Source organism: Monopterus albus, unplaced genomic scaffold (genome assembly GCF_001952655.1).
Source record: "Monopterus albus unplaced genomic scaffold, M_albus_1.0 scaffold38.1, whole genome shotgun sequence".
NCBI classification, from domain to species: Eukaryota; Metazoa; Chordata; class Actinopteri; order Synbranchiformes; family Synbranchidae; genus Monopterus; species Monopterus albus.
In genome coordinates, this window is record NW_018127918.1 from 2,604,744 (window position 1) to 2,624,112 (window position 19,369).

The window sequence follows — 19,369 nt, forward strand, 5'->3', positions numbered from 1 at the left end:
CGCAGCTCAATAAAAAACGCAGGCTGGTTTGGACCTCACCGATTCTTCATCAGCACGGAAACTTAACAAATTGTCCTGTATGTTTCCGCCCTGATTCAAGACCCAGTGAGGTCCAAGAGGGCTACATTTAAAATAGTTCTTAAACAATAGTGCAAAGGCATTAGCTTGCATTAATAAAAAAAAAAGATAGATAAATAAATAAATAAATATTGAGACCAAGTCCACAGCAACAGCTTCACAGTCTGACAAATCACTCCACAGACAGCACAGACATTTGGCTGCTTTGTGAAAACATTCTTGATGGTGTCCAGCGATGTTACGGGCGTGTCGCAAGGACAGACTCTTACATATGGACATCAAATGCAAGTTGATGAGGCGAGAAACGTATTCTAAGGTTGTGGTGGTTCAAGTGAGAGTACTATACTAGCACTGATGGGTTAGGTCAGGCTGTAATTTCAAAAGTGTTTGAGCAACTTTGATATAAATTGTAATGAAAAATTTCAATTTTTTATAATTAACATGGAGCACAATGTAATTGCATACAACACTTCATTCTTTGTTCCAATCTGACAAACTTCCCAGTTTGATATATGGTGTTTTAAGACATCTGTAAAGTGTGCATATTTTCTTTATAAGTGCTTTCACTCTGCATTTGTATCCACAGGTTCAGAATGAACTGTAGTGTAACAGTTTCACTTACTGTATGATAATGAAGCTTTATAAAAACTTGGTGCTCTATATGTAATGTTTATGGCAAACATTGTCATAACATAGTTATTGACCTTTATTGCTCAGCAAGTTGATAGAATTATATTTTAATTCACTGTGGATAAAATTACAAGCTGACTGTTAGCTCTGTCACATGTTCTGATCCTCCAAATGGCCAGAAACAAGGCATCCATGGCTCTGAGGTTCTTTCTTGATGCTGCAAAGAAACCTCCCTTTACATCCAGGTACTCTGTGTGGTCTTGTTTTTTGATAACTTCTGTGCACTTAGCTATATCAGTTTTATTTTATAGCAGTAGGTTAAACAATTCTCTAAATTAGGCTTTATAGTAACCGCTTTTTAGTCTTCTAAAGCTGACAACTTTACTACAGTTAAGCTTGTAGAATTTAATATTTGTATAAACACTGCACACCTTTGTTTTAATGTGTGCAGAGCCTGTCTTTAATCCAAGATCTGGACATAACTGGGAAGACTTATTCCTGTCAACCCTCATGAGGACATTGAGGTGAGTGTAAAAGCAACTTGTGCTTAATTAAGAAAACATTTAATATTTTTCATTTCAGAGGGACCATTTTCCTGATGCGGACAGTGAAGCAGCAGAGATTGTTCAACCTTTACATCCAGGTACTCTGTGTAGTCTTGTTTTTTGATAACTTCTGTGCACTTAGCACCCCCCTTATTTCTTCACTAGATACAGTGACGAACTAAGACCTGAACCAGTGCATCATATCATTATAATAAAACCAGCATAATTTTAAGTAGTAATTGCTTTATTGAAAAGAACATCAAAACAAGGCTCAAAAATCACACATAATCAGAGTACCTTTTTTAAATGCTGCAGAGCCAACATGTGCCTGGACCACAGTTATGGAGCGTCTTCATAACTGTGGTCCAGGCACATGTAGTGTAACAGCATGGAGCAAAATGTGAGGTACTCTGCCTTGAGGTACCAGTAGGGATTTCCCATCTTGCCAAAACTTCAGGAGCTGGCTGGAACGGAGTGGCTGCAAAAAAGATAAGTTTTGTAATCATTTGATTAAAATAATAAATGGTGCATTTTTAAACAAACTTGCCTGTCTTTATGCATGTCTTCAATGTTGCCCACTGTCTGGCTGCGGAACGACATCTGGTTAAGGATTGCTTAAGGGGGAAATTGAAAAGGAGCTGATTTATTCAGCAGGTCTGTCACCTTGAATGCAGAACAGGAGGCATTACAGGAATAGAATAAGTTAAGTGTCACATATAGATGTCATAAAATTTTAAGGATGATGAAACGTCTTCATTTGACGAGCACATCTGTCTACCATCTCATACACAATATCTAAAGTTATAGGCACTGAGCAGTGAATTAACCACGTGTAGTTTCCCTGGGTTGTTAACAGGACACCATTCTTTACGTGGCTATTTACCAATAGTTTGAGGTCATTAAAACCTGGCATTGCTTGCACTATCAATAAAACCCGCTGATATTGTTTTTAAATATCAATTTAAACATAACAGGCTTTTCGGGCCGTTTATTAATGACTGGCAACTGATGGTTTGTCTGGACTTCAATCTAAATGAGGCTCCATCTTACGCAGACGTGGCAGAAAAAAACTATACTCACGCCTAAAAAGGTTTCTCCACTACAAGACAGACATCTGTGTCAAAGACCAGTGTCCTCTAAACATCAGTGAACTTGTTGGGGGATTAAAACAAGAGGGTGCTAATGTCAATCTAGTCCAGATATATTCAATATGTAACATCGTTCCCATAACGCTTGGCAGTCAAACTACAGAGCCAACAAGGGATAGGTGACTAGTTACCGTCATGGCAAAGTTTCCTAGAAGCAAGTTTTAACAATTACTCTCGTTGTTAAAATTAGCATGCTAAAGCAAAACAATAGCGAATCGGAGGGCTTACGAAACCTGGAGGACACACGCCTGGTTTGTCTTCAGCCCGAAAGGCTTCTTGCTAGCAGAGTTTTGCTAACGTTACACGCCAACATTTAATCCTCACTAACACTACATAAAGTATCCAACATGAACTCGAAATTACACATTTATTCAACCATTTTACCTCAGAGTAACACCTAAGCACCTGCATACACAAAAAACGCTGTACACTAAAATGTAATTGTTATAATCTACGCCACGATCAAAATATGTATCGCAACCACAGTTTGACAAAGTCACTCAGATTCTTACACTTTCCCATTTTTCCTGCTTCCAACACATCAACGCCGAGAACTGAATAGATTGCTGCCTTTTATACCCCACACACTGACAGGTGCCACCGTAACGAGATAATCAGTGTTAACTTCTTCTTCCTCTGTTTTTTTATGGCAGTTGGCAAACAGCTTTAGTGCATTACCGCTACTTTTCACTAAGAGTGATGAAATACCATTTCAAAATAATGACAAGTTTTAATATTTCTTGAATGATTTCACAATTTGTCTGTGCAAGTATATATTTTACACAATTTATTCATATGATTATTAATTTCAATGTTGTTTTTATGTATTGTTATTACTGAACACTCTGGGTTTCCACAAAAGGCTTTAAATCTGAACTGTTCTCACCTGTAAACCAACACCAAGTGTTTAGCTACTAACTTATTGATACAAACCTTTGCTATGAGCTACCCATAATGGCTACAAGTAGCAGCTACAGTAGTTTTCCTTTCAGCAAACAGCAAATATACCACTGAACATTTTCACAGTATAAAATCTTTTTCCAGCAGCCAGACAGACAGTATGTTAAACTTTGGTTCAATTTGAGTTCACTTTCATTATTCTCCAGTCTCTTTGGAGTGCAGTACAGTCAGTGAACCTCTCTCTCTCCGCCCACTCTATCTCTGTACTGTAGTCCCTAGGGGGTTGCAGTATATTCTGAGTGTTATGCTTGAAAAGAAAGAAGCATAACTCAGTCTTGGCACTGTTGATCTTTTAGAGATGCGCAGCAACAACAAATAAAACAGACACTGGATTAGAACTGTTTACATCAGGAAAAGCTGAAGTGTTGCTAAGAGCTGATGGTTATTGCAGTCCCACAGACAAGCACCCAGAGCAGTGAGGGTTTAGGATGTTTCTTGTGCTTCTACGCTGTTAGAAACATCGACAAAGCATCCAAAGTCCAAACCACTGACTTAGCCAGCGGCCCAGTAAGCATATATTTGGAACTTTTACTGGTTTGCCTCCCACGATGGTGCCGTAGGGTGGAGCTGCACCACCTGTTGGTCAGTCAGGGTATCCATCATGAGGAGGTTTCCTGACTGGACTCGTTCCCATAAGATGCCACCTCCAGCTTGTGCCTGAGGAATGTTTAGTATTAATTAATTTTGTATACTACAACTATAAAAGATTAACTGTATCCAAACTGGAATTATCTACAAGATATCATGTAAAGTTTCACTGAGGTGAAATACTGTGTGACTGTTTCTCCACATCTGGCCTCATTTCAAACACACTGCTGTGTATGTTCTGTATTAATTTCCATGATTATGAGAAAAAATAGCGCTGTTACTCAGTGGACTACAGTTCCATCTTTCAATAAATACAACAATGACATACACAGAAGATGTACTGGTTTAAACAGTTGGATTCCATACCTGTCCATGATGATCAGCATCTGTAAAAGTTGTCCTGAACACACGACATGGATGGCAAGCATCTCTTTGCTGCAACTCAGATGGATGGCTCCAGGGGGAACTGAACCACAGACAGACAGGCATCAACGTGCAAAACATGTACAGAATTACTACAATGATCTGAATTCATTAACAGGGACCAAAGGACAAAATGGACCCAAAGAATTATTCTCTGGATCATTCAAACTCTAGTGTACAACTGCCTCCAGTAGAAAATACAGCTGTGCCACTAATATAATCAGTTGTTCCAGCACACAGTCGTAATTTTATCCACCACAGTACCTTTCTGCTGCCTGAAGGGCCAGAGGTTGTGGTCTGCATCTCACCGGACAGGGCAGAGTTATCAGTTCAGGAACACCTGTTTACTCCCATAATAGTAAAATATTAAAAATAATAATGTTTTGTTGTTTGTATATTAGTGACAAAAATCTGATCTTTAAATATATTAGTAACAACTTTAGATAGCATAGTTGTGTACATTTTTCTTTGCTTTTATCTACTGCACTCTATTTACATTGCACTTATTTATATGCACTCAGAGATAGGCACACCTGTTTCGCCAAGGCAACTCAGCTAGCTTAACGCTAGCTCAGTAGATGAAAATATCATTCTGCCATCTAATGAAATGTTATCCAGACCTTTCCACTTTGTTCCCAGACGACTTTCCAAGTCCATACACTGACATAACACTGATAGGTTAAATATTAAAGACGTTTCACATCTTCTGAAGCTACTGTATGTTTCTACTATATTTGGATTTGAACAGGAAGTGGTTCTTCTTCACCTATTTTAGTTTAAGCTCCTAATGACGTGTACCAGTGCAGCTGCCCCCCAGCGGCCAACAGACAGCATAACACTTTTAACTGTTTACATTAGTGGTTGACAGCTGCCCTCTAGCGGCCAACAGACAGCATAACACTTTAACCTGTTTACATTAGCGGTTGACAGCTGCCCCCTAGCGGCCAACAGACAGTATAACACTTTCAATTGTTTACATTAGCGGTTGACAGCTGCCCCCTAGCGGTCAACAGACAGCCTAACACTTTAAACTGTTTACATTATCGTTTACATTAGCGGTTGACAGCTGCCCCCTAGCGGCCAACAGACAGCATAACACTTTAAACTGTTTACATTAGTGGTTGAATCTAATTACATAGGTACAAGGTGCAATTTTCAGGTGCTTATACCTTACTTGACTATTTCCATTGTATGCTAGTTTGCACTTCTACTTCACCACATTTCAGATGTACATATAGTTTTTCCTCCACTACATTTATTTTACTCACATATAAAATATTTTTAAATTAGCTCCATCTAGACCAGCTACAACATTCAACTGCCCCTGGCACATTACACATTAGTATTAACACCACCATAATAGTAAAATATTAAAAATAATGTTTTGTTTGTATATTAGTGGCCAAAATCACATCTTTAAATATATTAGTAAAAGCTTTAGGTGTGTACATTTTTCTTTGCTTTTATCTCCTGCACTCTATTTACACTGCACCTTTTTGTATGCACTCAAGAGATATGCACAACATATTCCTATGTACCCATACTGTCTGTACTTGTGTAAATGTCAAATAAATCTCTTGAACTTCATAAAATAAATATGAGTATTTAAACCTATATAGAAATATTTGTTTCTTGCTACATATAACAAAATGAAAATTTGTGAGATGGCTGCATTTTTTGCTTTATCTATTATCTATTAGTCTAGCTATAAATGATTTACTTGTGGTTTGTAGAGGGAATTTACATGGATAGGACTTGGGGGGGTGTTAAAGCAAATATAGTGTGTAACAGTATGACTAAAATCCATAAAACTAAAATTGAAGCCTGCTATTTCCAGTGAACAGGTTGCTCCTAGTTGTAAAAAAGAAAAAAATTTAATTACTTTTTGTGACTTGTGAAGCTAACTGGGCCAACACATCACAATGAAAAAGTATTATTGTAACTATTGTACCTCTCCATTCACTTTAAGGTCACAACAAAACCCAACAAACTTAAGAAAATGTACCCATTAATGAGGACACTATCACAGTCCCACTGACGAGTTACAGCAAAGCAACAGTCTAGCAATAAATGGTTTACGAGTGAAAGCTGTCCCAGGCAATCTATCAAACATATATATTGTTCCATCCTTGTGCTACGACACCGAAGTGTCGACTAAAGTCCCTTCTAAGATTCATTCAGGTCTTTATATAAGCATAATATGCTATGAAAATTTTGTCAACATAAATAGTCCACCATTTTGCAGCATCTCCTCACAGAAGATGAGCTGCTGTGTCAAAGGACGTGGATGTTCTCCTTTAGTTCCTGGTTTAGTGCTATAAAAAGTAGATAGCTTGGACTTTCCTAAATAAACACATTTTTAATTTGCACTCAAAAGCAGACAGGGTGATTTAGGAACTGCAGGTAAATGTACAATGTGTACAATTTTAAAAGGAATGAATGAATTTGTGTAGTGATGATAGGGTCTGACCACAAAAAGGGGGAGCTTGGTTTGATGCCAGGCATCTCCCTGCTAAGGACCCACGTTGGATATTGGCCGCACCCTGAGAGGGAATCGAACCCCAACCTGCTGTACCAAAGTCAGTGGTGTCAACCACCAAGGTATCCAGCTGCTGAACAGGTACACATTTAGAATGTTTTCTGGTTTCAGTTTCTCACATCATTGTCACACGAGGCTGAGATTACACAGGGATCTAAACCACACTCATAAAATGATTTATGCTCCAATGATAATAATCCAAAACTGTCCTTAGATGTCTGTCCCATTCAGCCTTCAAGCAGGATAAAGAAAGCTGTGTCAGTGTCACTTTGCTGCAGAACTGACTCTCCTGCTCACTGTTCAATGTCACCGCAGGACAGAGGGACACTAGGGTCCATAGCCTGTGGAGAGCAGCTGGCTTCAAGAGTCCCGAGCAGCCCTGATCGGCTCCCTGAGGCATCCAGGGATCAGTGGGGATGTGGGCTCAGCAAAACATCCAGCCTTTCATCCACTCCTGGAATGGAAAGTACTCACAGGAGGGATTTCACCAGCGCCACCATATGGTCAACACCACATGCTACATCCACGACTTGACCTGGCACAGTCACCTGACAGAAGAATTACACAGAGGAACACGACTTAGAGGAGGAACTTAGTGAGCATGTTAATGGGCAACAGACACTCTCATGCACTTTCTGTACTTCTACATACAGTGATGGGAAAAGGAACATTTATTTAGTTTCTTGTTCTCTGAAAGTGCCACACTGAGAAGCAGTACACTTACAAATCCTGTTAAGGTCCTGAGGAGACATGCTAATGCAAGTCTGGTTGACTTACAGTATATTAGAAATCTCTACAAGCGACATACAGGTGCAGATTTTTTAGCAACCTCACAAATATTTTACATTTAGATGTTATATTTTAAAAGGGAAATGTTATTTTGATAATAAAATAAAGTACATTACCAAATACGTCTATTTTGAGCAACGTTTTGAATGTTTAGAAGATCAGCTAGAAAATACTACCACACAAGTACACAGAAACATGAAAAACACATACAGTGTGCAAATTTATTTTAAAAAATTAAGCTTTAAAAAATTTTTGAGAGAAGTAACTGGACAAAAACTTGGTTAGCTTTTTCCTCTACACAGCACCTAGCTGCATGTTCAGCTCTGTTTTGACTAATATTGAATCAGTGTCGTCTTACTCGCCATGGGAAGTACTGGTCGTCTCGCTTCCCGATGCCCAAACAACCCCGCACATTCTTCCCCCAAACGAAGAGCTCGCCCCGATCTGCAATGCAACCGTCAAACATCAGTTTGCTAGATTGAAAAAAATGGTAATGGTCTTCTCATCATACTTTCCACTAGACAGCAAATAAGTGAATTCCCTAAAGCTAGTCCTTTAATGGTTAAGGCTCCAAAGGACCGTTTTCCACAATTTGTCCTCAGGGGGTGTTCTGTCCCACATTCGTTTTACTGTGTTCTGTTCAAGTATCCACTGCTGTGGTTAGTCCTTCTTTCTGATCAGAGGTGGCAGATGTATTCAGACAGAAATCAGTTGTATGACAAACAATAAACTAGAGTTCCTTTTTTATTGAATTGAATTGTTTTTGAATCGAAAATCGTTCATGACACCGGGAATCACAGTCAAATCAGGAGTTAAAGATTCCCACCTGTGCAAAGTGCAGTAAATAAAAGTATAAAGTACATAATTGAGTAAAAGTACAATATATGTATTATAATGTGTAGTTTAGTATAAAGTACTATAAACTAGAGATATTCAAGCAAAACACAAGTACCTTAAAATTATACTAAAGAACAATACTTCAGCAAATCTACTTAGTTACAGTAGTTTCCAATAATTGATTCATTCAAACAGTCACTGATTTTATGAATTCTGAAAATAGTCAATGATATTATAACCAAGGCCAGATACCTCTGTCATGACCTTTTCAGCTGTTGGCTGGTTCCAGAGTTTAAAATTGGCTAAAAGGGCTTTTCAGTGTGACCTTGAATGTTCATATCATCCACTGCATGAACAGAGTGTACACCTTCTCTCAGTCTGTTGTTTTAGGGATAATAACAAGATGGGAAAACAGATTTTGATGTTCGGTTTCATAAAGCAACTAAACTACCCAACTCAAAAGTTCACTGCTTCCCCAGACATCTGTACCTCACTTTTAGCACTTCAGGCTGGATGAGACAGAATGACTTTGCTGTTCATGAGTTTTATGTTTCCCTATTTTATCCCTGCTAGAAAAAAAAACACTCCTAAAAAAAAAAAACAGACATTTTAAAGATGCAGCAGTAAACCCGGTGTACTGCTGACACCTTCAAATTAGTGGAAATATGTTTAGAGTTTCTGTGCCTGTAGACATCCTACAAGTGACAAGACAAACATTATTACCTGTTATTGCAGCAAAATGGCTGAGGCCACACCTAATCCTGGTGACGACGACTGATGGGTTGAACTCTGAGCGTCCGAACAGGGAGGAGGGAATCATCTCCGGGACTGAAGATTCTGATAGCTTTGGGCCTTTTCCAAGAATGCCATATCCCCACACAAACACCTCTCCTTTTTCTGAAAGGATTTTAAAACTCATACAGGTTTATTCTGATATTTTTTTCCTCATATTGTGAAACAAATGCCAATTATATTAGGTAGATATACATACAATTGGACTGTATAATGAGAACAAGATACTGTGGCATACTAGCACCTCTGTAGTGCTCCGACTTAAATGCTAAGATGCTGACGTTAACTAAGTATTATGCTTTGTTCAGCATCTTAATCTAGCATGCTAATGTTAGATAATAAGCACCAAACACAAGGTACATCTGAGGCTGATGGGTATTATTGGTGCTGCAGGTATTTGGTCATAAACTAAAGTATTGGACAAACTGGAATTTTGAGCTGATGGTGGCCCTGAAGGGAAAGTAAGAGAATCATCACAGTTATTGTTATTCCCCCTTAGGAGGACAGTGAATAGTTGTTGAGGTAATTTAATAAAAAACAAAACCTCCCTCCTGACCCTGAATAAGTAAAAGCCTAGTTTTCTCACCTTACACAGATGTTTACCTGAAAAAGTTGGTGGTGTTGCTTCCTGTCTGTGTCAAAACAGTAAATTAAAAACAGGCCACTTTCTACAAAAGGAATCAAACTAGAAGCCAGACGCACAGACCTGTGATGCCACCAACAGGCAGCATGTGGAGTCCCCTCTTTGACACCAAAATGACAAGACTGATTTCATGATCTTAGAGCCATTTGAACTGTTCTGCTGCTGTGCTACCAGGTCAGAAAGCTTCTCTTTATTCCTAGGAGCACCTTAATACAGCCACTGTATGTAAACAGGCTCAGTCATTTGCAGCTCTACAATTCATACTCACAACACAGTGTCCACATTTACGTAGGTAAATAGTGTTTGTATAAACTAACCATTGAGAATGGCCACCTGCGTGCCTCCGCATGTTGCCTGAACCACCTTTCCACAGCCTTTTAGAGGAAGATGTCGAGGAGAGTTCATCTGAAAGATGAAGAAAATGTGAACACGAGTTTAGTGAAAGGGAATAATGTTGCTAGATAAGTTTGCTGCTGGTCCCTCTTGTATTCCCAAACTGGCTTCGCTCCTCTGCAGTGTGGTGACTGCTTTAAGAGGCATAAAACAACTTTCTTCTCACATTTAAAATTAGATATGAAGGAAATTCTCAAATGGTCTGACCTGTAGTACAAGTCATGTACAGGTAGTAGGTCTTCTCTACGGGAAATAAAAATTAATATGAAAGAATCTGGAGTAGAAATATATTACAGAAATCAACTAAACTACATGAAAATTGAATAAAGCTTAAAATATTTTGTTTATCCTAAGTGTGGTGTGTGTGATTGCTTGCCAGGTTTCCGAGGTGTCTGACACCGACAGCTGTAATATGTTCTAATTTCTTCTGATCCATTAATCTCTCCTCTGACACTGTAAAAATTTGTTACGTTTTCATCTGCTGGTTTGCAGGACTCCACACTGAACCTGTATGACAATATTTCAGAAGACCTGATGCGACTGTGTCAGCCACCCCTCGACATTTCTACCCAACATGTCATTCCTCACCTGTGTGGCCTCAGTGACCAAGGCCAGCTGTAGGTATTCAGAGTTGCCCCATCCATACACCTGTCCATCTCTGGACACAGCCAGGCTGCAGTCTCCATATGTGCTGATCTGCTGCACCTCCACACCGGCCAGATCCCCACCCACCTCCACCGGACTGGAGCTGATACTGTGGTGTCCCAGGCCTGGAGGACAAGTAACACTAATGATCAAACTGCTACAAGGGGAGCACACAGCTGCTGAGGCATTATTTGGAGTGACTGCACCAAGTATCACTGCTCATGATGAGCAATACTTTATTCAGAATTTTAGCCTGATTTGAACATTTGACTGAAAGTTACACAACATTTAAATCTGGTACTTAGGGGTGCAAACAACAAGAATAAAGCTGGGATTGGTTTTGGGATTGCAATTTTATTTCTGGCTTTCAAGGTTAAGGGGGGTTACTGTGCACTGACCCGTCTGTCCATCTGCTCCCCATCCACATGCGAACACTTTTCCTGTCTCAGTGAGGAACAGACTGTGGTCCTGCCCACACGCCACCTGGAAGAAAAGAGATGTGTCCGCAGCGATCAGATCCCATTCATATTTTTTTTTTAAAAGACATGATGCCGTCATCTAAATGTGTCCTACAAACAATTATAAAAACAAAACACCCAAACAAATTCCAGAGTGGTTATAGTCATATTTAAGCACATGAGCCAGTGTGAATGTTAAATTAATTCATCTGATACAATTCAGTTAATAAGCTTGTTAAAATAAACTGTCAGGACAGAAAACTTAAGCATGTACTGAATTCAGTTTGAGAAGAAGTAATTATTGTAGCAACAGAGACAAATGACAATGTAATGTGAACAGTATCCAGCTAAACTGTATGTGGAGACGTGCACCCAAAATCCTGGTATAGGAAGGAGAGAAGGAGACTTACTGAGCCAAAGACATCCGTCATCACACTTCAGACACTCACCTGGATGACCCTGCTGCTGAAGCCTTCTATCTTGTGAATGATGTGACTTCCACTATTTGAACAGGAGACAGAGAAATAACTAATTTGTCACTCAAGGACAGCAGCATCTCTAAGAGAGGTCATATCCTTTCAGCTGTCACTTAACCTCCCGCTTACACTGAAAGAACATAACTCTATGTTTAGAGCAAAATGCCTGTGTGGTGAATGATACTTACCAGCTCAAACTTAAGAAATAGCAAAGTGAAAGTAAGTAAACCTTGAGTTTAGACTTTCCATCACTGTACGTGTTTTCAGACCTTTAAAGGGAGCTTTGAATGACATTTAAGACATTATTCCCAACTAAAAACATCCACCTGAGTAAGACTGTAACAACAAAGAGGAAGTTCAGTTTTGTAATATTAACAGATTAGTTAATTGCTGTGGTATTGGAGTGCATTGACTAAAAATGACAAAAAAGTGCAACAGGTCAAAAAACATGAGCAATCACATATAAGGTTTACACACTGGAGTCCTTGATAAACTTTGAGCTACCATGCTTATTCATGGTTCACATCATGAGGGAGTTAATATGATTACCAGGCTCTAACTTGTGAATACTGTACTTACAAGTCATAACTACAGCAGGATCTTATACAGCTGAAAACCAAACCGGTCAGTGATCTCTGGTGGATAAACTATGTAAAGGACACTACACTACATTACCTCAAACATCTTTAATATACCACTATATCTTGTTGCTTGCCGGCTGACATAGACAGCACACTGACACTCCATTGGCAGTTTATTACATACACCTGGCTAAAACTAATGAGGTCTAATACAAACGTCCTGCAATAAATCCTCCCTCACTGTTTGTTCAAACCACTTTAGACATGTGTTGGTTCAGCTGTGCTGCTGTTGAACTGTACTGTGTCAAACTGACAAGTGTTTCTATTATTTTGCCCACTCCATTTTTATCAGTGAAGCTAGGCTAAATAACAGAAGGACCGCTCGGTACAATGCAGTACAGTTCCACGTGGTATGTGATGAGACTTGGTGCTATACTAAACTTTCTAAAAAGGCAAACGTTAGCCAGAATCTGTTGTTAAAGTAATTAAATGCTTATTTAATGCCTATAATATTACTGAGAATGAACAGCACCTTTGGAGACTGCTATCACTACCTTATGGAATACATACAGTAAGGTGAACATGGCATTACTGTACTACATTTGCACAAGCATGTCAAACTAGAGGTAACAAAAATAACACTTAAGTTGCAATAAACTGAAACGTTTGACAAATCTGCCGCCGACATTGAAAATGATTCTCTGTGAAATGAAAGCATTATTTGATTGGAGAAATCAAGTGAAAGATCTTGAAACATTTACTGTTGTTGGTGGGTGTAATGTGCATTAGGACACACCTGTAGACTTCATCCTCAACTATTCGCCTTCCACACTGGCCAAATGCATTGTTGCCCATACTGAAAACTTGGGAGAGAAAAACAGAAGAGTCAATTATTTGTTACCTGTCACTTCTAAGTTATATTTATGCTACTGTGATTCTTTGTTTATGGACTTCACTGCCTTTTGTGGTGTCTTTTTTCCAATGGGACTAAACACAATTCAATTCATACATAATGATTTACAAATTAGAGCTTGGGCATGGGCAATTAGAGCATGTGGGAGGCGGGTCGTGACACAATCATGTAGCCAGTTTGTAATTTGGTCATAAACAACCAAGTCTCTTGCTATACCCCAAGTCTGTCTGATGATTCTGGTGCTGGCTCTTAACAACAGAAGTTCCTGAATATCTTCATGTCTCCACTCAGATATTTGAGTGGAGCTGTCTGATAATCACTCATTTTCAGTGAGCGGTGGGTGGAAGATATAAAAGGACACACAGTGTGACAGGTGGCCGGTAGCAACGCAGTACCAGGTGTTCTTCCTCTTTTCACAAATTGTGATGAACAATAGATTGTCAAATCTCCTCTGAAAGGGCTTCAGTGTTTTTAGCAAAGTTTGGCATGAAGTTATTTCTGTAAAAGGCAAACATCTTTATACCACAGTGGGTATGCATCTATGCATGTGCAGCAGTTGTAAGTCTCTTACCTCCCTCTTGATCAGTGAGGACCAGGGAGTGAGCTCGACCACATGAAACCTGAATCACTCTGGCCTGCAGAGGCTCAACAAGAGGCAGAGCCACCGGAGATGGCTCCAAGACAAAGTCATAACTCTGATCTACAGACAGGGCATCAGAAAGGGCAGGGATGTCAGGCAAGGTGCACAATGTGTCCGTATTTAAGATGTCATTATATGTACATTTCATAATAGGACAACACATAATGAAGATATGTAGCATGATATTTCCTTTGGGTTACAATTGTTTATGTTTGTCTGTTTGTTCTACTTCTATTTGTGCTGCATTTGATGAGCTGTTATGTAGCTGGACATAACAGGCTAAAATCATCAAGGAACCAAAGGTGAGAAAAGCAGGGTACATGTGCCTATTTGTGCCGTATATTTGGCTGCGTACGAACACCAAAAGTCTTTATATACACAGGTTTGACCAATTAATGTTACAAAAATGGATATGATGATTGATTATGTTCATGTTAAACTCTAAAACCTAACTGAAACCAAGAACATCTAGATTAGATTTTCCTGTGACACAGCCATTCCATTTAAACCCTAGCTAGTGCATATGCAGCTTCCTCACTTTTACCACTAGAGGGCTGAAACTGTAAAGTTCTGACATATACCATAATTAAAAGCAGAATTTATTTTTACAGCTACATTACTTGATTTGAGACTGGCGGCCTGTCCAGGATGTACCCTGCCTCTCACCCAATGTCAGATGGAATTGGCTCCAGCCCCCCTGCAACCCTATTCCGTAATAAGCAGTATAGATAATGGATGGATTACTTGATTTGATCATCACTACAGATGATCCTTTTCACATTAAACATAATCACTGGATCCACTGTTCATACAAACATGTTTACGAATGCAGCATACTGTAAATTTACAAGTTGAAGCACGTTAAGCCAAGTGGAGTTAATCAGTATTTCTGGTTTTGTGTTAACAGTCTAGTTTTTTCTTACGCCTGTTGTGCTGGGTGCGCTGAAAGCCAAGCTGAGAGTCCTTGTTCAGGCCCATGCCCCACAGCTTTGACATATCTTTGGTCGAGGAAGCGATGAGAGTGAAACCGTATCCACAAGCAGCAGAAGAGATCTACAAGAGAAGGAGAGCTTAGCCTTAGAAGGTATTTCAACGATCTCCACACTGTCATCATAATAATTTTCTGTGCATTGAAGATGAAGACTTTAACCTGCTCTTTCAATCAGAGCTCCAGTCAGTTTTGCAATAAGAGCATCCTTATCAAATTAAGAATAGGATTGTACTGTCATCACTGATAACTGAGCCCCGAGCCAGGCACTAATAATGTTACAAGAAAAGTAGTTGCTTTGTCACTTTGTCTCATTCCAGACAGCACTGGAAAGATATTATTTTCATCAACTCAAACTCTAACGGCATTAACAGTTTGCACTCAATGAATAATTTTAAAAGCAATATTGCATAAGTGAATTATATTAGTCAAGCCACAATATTAAGTATATCCTGTTTCATTTTGGTTGAACCACACTGCAATTATTAACAGGAAAGCAGAAAATACTTTGCAGTCAGTCTCCGGCAACACTTGACTGATATCTTTATAACATTTCACCTAAAAACTAAATAGTGTCATATATCTTGAAACTCAATGCAAACATTTTTCAAGGATGATTTCACCTTCTCTGCAGTTTCCAGGCGGTAAGGAGTGAGCTGATATTTGCGGGGCTTCTTCCTGCCACTGTCTGGCACCACAAAGCTGGGAATACCCAGAGCACCAGAGAAGCTAAAGCCCCAAACAAACACTTTGTGCTTGGGCTTCTTGTGCTGGCCAACATACTGAAAAACTGGACCACTGTTGCTTTTCTCTTGAGGTCTGGATGTGTTTCGGAGAGTCGTATAACCACAGACTTGAAGCCCTGTGCCCAAACGTTGAGTGCACAGCCGCACATGTAGAAAAGCCATCCTGCAGAGAAACAAGAGAGGGCAAACAACTGGTTCACTGAAACTTCTAATAATGCTGTAGCTTTCATTAGATGAGATTTCATGTAAATTAAAATGTCCAAAAGACAAAGGCCTAGTTACAGTAGTGTAACTATAGCCATTATACGGGTAGTCATTTGTACAATTTGTAAATTCAGATTTATTACAGTGAACATTTTCAGATGTACTTTCATCAAAATTGTAAATTCTGTGGAGCGAACCAACGTAACCAATATTAGGTTAGAATGACTCTATAAGTGAAGTTTGGTTTATCTGAATAATACCGATTTGAAGAACAGCCCTTTATCATCCAAGTAACGTAGTACATGATATTCTAATGATAAAGTAAACTAGCCAAAAATCACTGACGTTTTAAATTATGAGTAATAGGAACACAATTTCACCTCGTGTTGTGCCTCCGCTTTCCACATGCAGCCACTAACCGCGGGTGAACCTGCCTTTGCTTCACGTTGCCTTGGTGTTGTAATGTGTTTCATACGTTTAGGAGCTAACTTTTATTGTACATGAGCTACAATGGTGCAGCTGAAATAGCAATAATATATTCCAGTCATTACATCGTGTTTGTGTTTTCTTCTTCTTCTTCTTCTTCTTCTTCTTCTTCTTCTTCTTTTGCTTTCGCCTGCCGGCTTAAGGTGCATTATCGCCACCTACTGAACTAGATATTGGTTAGATGGGGTGGGGGATGATGACTACCAAATCCTATCTATAACACCTTCTGTCCATCCATCCATTCATTTACTATACCTCTTATTCCTGAATAGTTTTGCTGCTGGTCTAAAAAAAGCCATCCAGTATAATTCCCTGTATTTCCATTTAAGGATCATATTTCACCTTTACTTTGACTGTACCTCTCAGCATATAGGGAAAATAGATGGGGTTTAGGTCTAAGTCTTTATTTAAATATCTTAACAGCGCTACTTAAAACAACAAAAAAAAATCCTCCGAAAATGTTGTTAAATGTAGAAACATAAAAATAACCAGCATCACGAGAAGCATGATATAAATAAGTGGAGCAATGAGACTGGACTTATGAAGTAGGTCATTTAAAACCTTATCAGCTCTGCCTTGTATTTGAAAGAAATCAGACTTGGTGTTAAATGAGCAGACTATAAGTTTATTTTTACAGTAGTGTGATACAGCTGCAGGCTTGTAGCCTTGTATCACCTGTCTTGTCTAAAAACAGGCATCTGATGAGATTAGAGACTGTAATCCTTGAAGAGGATCAAGTCTGAGATCCGGGGGGAGGGATAGAGGATCTAATCTACACATGGTATTTCTATCATCTTGACAGTGAACATGTGTCCGTTTGAAATGTGCTGAGCCTTTTTGCCTTTTATGAACGTAAACAGTGATGGAGGGTGAGGTGATGTATAATTGTTGGAGTTATTAAAAACATGTATCCTGAATCTGAGGACACCTGAGATGAGGTAAGGTCTAGATAAGCAACAGTTTGTAAATTTAGAGTGACTGCCTTACACATATGACAGTTATATGTCTTTTGTAGTAGTGTCACCCAGTGAAAATCACCAGGTCATTGATGGCATTCAGTATTGTGTCTGTGCAATTTTGGCCCAGTGATGTTTGCTTTAATAACAAAATATTTTCATGTAGTATTTTTTTTATAACAACCTCAGAACTAATCTGTTAAATGTTATGGTGTCAGTTTGTTTTGGGCCTCACTAGACCATCTGGGCTGAAAAGAAATTTAGCAAACTAGCATTAAAGGCCTCTTGAGGGAAGTAATATATATTTAGTTGGGTTTGAAAAAATATTTAAACTAAATACACATGAGATTAAAACTGCCACAATTAAGAGAAAACACAACAAGTTGTGCACAATCTGTGATGCTGACATCTTATGTTCCATACAGACAGCCATGTCGGCACTGGAAGTCATCTGCAGCCTGACTGGCTGGCTCTGCCTCTATGTGTTGTTCTGCTGTACCTTCACCCAGCGGGGGCCTGAGTGGAGCTGTCGCCTGGTCACTTTGTCCCACGGTGTCCTCATAGTGCTACTGACAGCATACGTTGTTTTCATAGATGGACCGTGGCCCCTCACACATGCAGGTCAGTGGTATAAAGTAAGAATAAAGTGATGAGCAATATATGTGCAAAACACAGCGACATGACCTGAAGCTTATAAATGCAGCTTAAAATATGTATTGCTAAATTGTTTTTAATGCAAGAAAATGTTAGGTTACCATGATTGTAAATCATTCTGTAAGTGTTATAAATGGCTAAAAATAATGGTTAGTGCTTTTAGCAGCCTATCACTCAGGGTGAAACAAGCTTGGCAACACAGTTCTGTGTTGTTCTCTGTTGTATCCACATGAATGTTCAGCAAGGATCATTAGAGCAACAAACAACATAAAAATTGTTGTTTTGGTTAAATAAGAAGCATAATAACAAGTGGTTTAGTGATGCACAGAGCTGAGAACACTGACTAGGCACTACTCGTACTTTAATTTAACCATTAACTCAATTAATGAGCAGTAAGTCATAAATAAAAAAGAATGAATAAATGGAATCAACTAATGAATAGATCGGTCAAGCACACAGCTTGCATTTAGTTTGTGTGAATTTGAGAGACATTTGCCACTTAGAGTCAAAGCACACAACATACACTACAGTTTTGGAGAATTTTAACTCATACACTGTAATTCTAGTTTCCCTATTTTAAATGCTTGGTCTTCACATTACATGTTACTCACTTGTCTGACCCTGTTCCTGTCTATTCCAGGTGCAGAAAACACTGAACTCCAGATCTTCACCCTGGCCATCTGCCTTGGCTACTTCTTCTTTGATATTGGCTGGTGCGTCTGCTACCGTACAGAGGGCCCCATCATGCTGGCCCACCACGCTGCAAGCATCCTGGGCATCCTGCTTGTGCTGCTCATGGGCGTGTCAGGCTGTGAGACCTGTGGAGTTATCTTTGGCAGTGAGATCACCAACCCCCTGCTGCAAACCCGCTGGTTCCTTCGTCAGCTGGGCCTGTATGACAGCCTGCTAGGTGACGCAGTGGACCTGCTCTTTATTTTGTTGTTCACTACTGTACGCATGGGACTTGGAATGGTGATGTTTTACTGTGAGCTCATGTCTCCCAGGACTCCAGTGATAATGAAGCTTGGTGGTGTGGTTATGTATGGACTAGCCTGGGTGTTCATGGTGGACATAGCCAGGTTTGGCTATAAGAAAACCAGGGCTAAGTATGAGAGGTGGATAGAGAACCACAAGCACAAAGACATCGACACACAAAACCTGGATGGACATTCAGACAAGACATTACTTGCAACCAGGTCACAGAAAGTGTCCTGGATAAAGATGATCAGACACTAAAACACTGCTCAACTGTTTGTA

At 39.4% G+C, this 19,369-nt stretch overlaps 4 protein-coding genes across 6 annotated transcripts in view; 3 read left to right on the top strand and 1 right to left on the bottom strand.

Annotated features, from left to right (window-relative positions):
• rad51d (RAD51 paralog D) overlaps positions 1-19,369 on the top strand; it is a 477,561-nt gene that overhangs the window by 199,715 nt on the left and 258,477 nt on the right. The window lies entirely within an intron of this gene.
• Positions 1-19,369, top strand: part of LOC109959351 (N-acetyltransferase 9-like) — a 561,041-nt gene that overhangs the window by 7,519 nt on the left and 534,153 nt on the right. The gene's annotated exons all lie outside the window — the stretch shown is intronic.
• On the bottom strand, positions 5,450-16,656 carry rcc1l (RCC1 like). The gene is made up of 12 exons (XM_020598603.1): positions 16,397-16,656; positions 15,690-15,975; positions 15,002-15,131; positions 14,010-14,138; positions 13,322-13,388; positions 11,918-11,969; positions 11,409-11,493; positions 10,954-11,135; positions 10,290-10,377; positions 9,261-9,434; positions 8,059-8,144; positions 5,450-7,459 (listed from the first exon to the last, which is right to left on the bottom strand). The coding sequence occupies exons 2-12, from the start codon at positions 15,972-15,974 to the stop codon at positions 7,382-7,384; spliced, it is 1,356 nt and encodes a 451-aa protein (XP_020454259.1). The 5' UTR covers position 15,975; positions 16,397-16,656; the 3' UTR covers positions 5,450-7,381.
• Positions 17,365-19,348, top strand: tlcd5b (TLC domain containing 5b). Its single transcript, XM_020598543.1, has 3 exons — positions 17,365-17,376; positions 17,884-18,079; positions 18,753-19,348. Exons 1-3 carry the CDS (start codon positions 17,365-17,367, stop codon positions 19,346-19,348), a joined length of 804 nt encoding a protein of 267 aa, XP_020454199.1.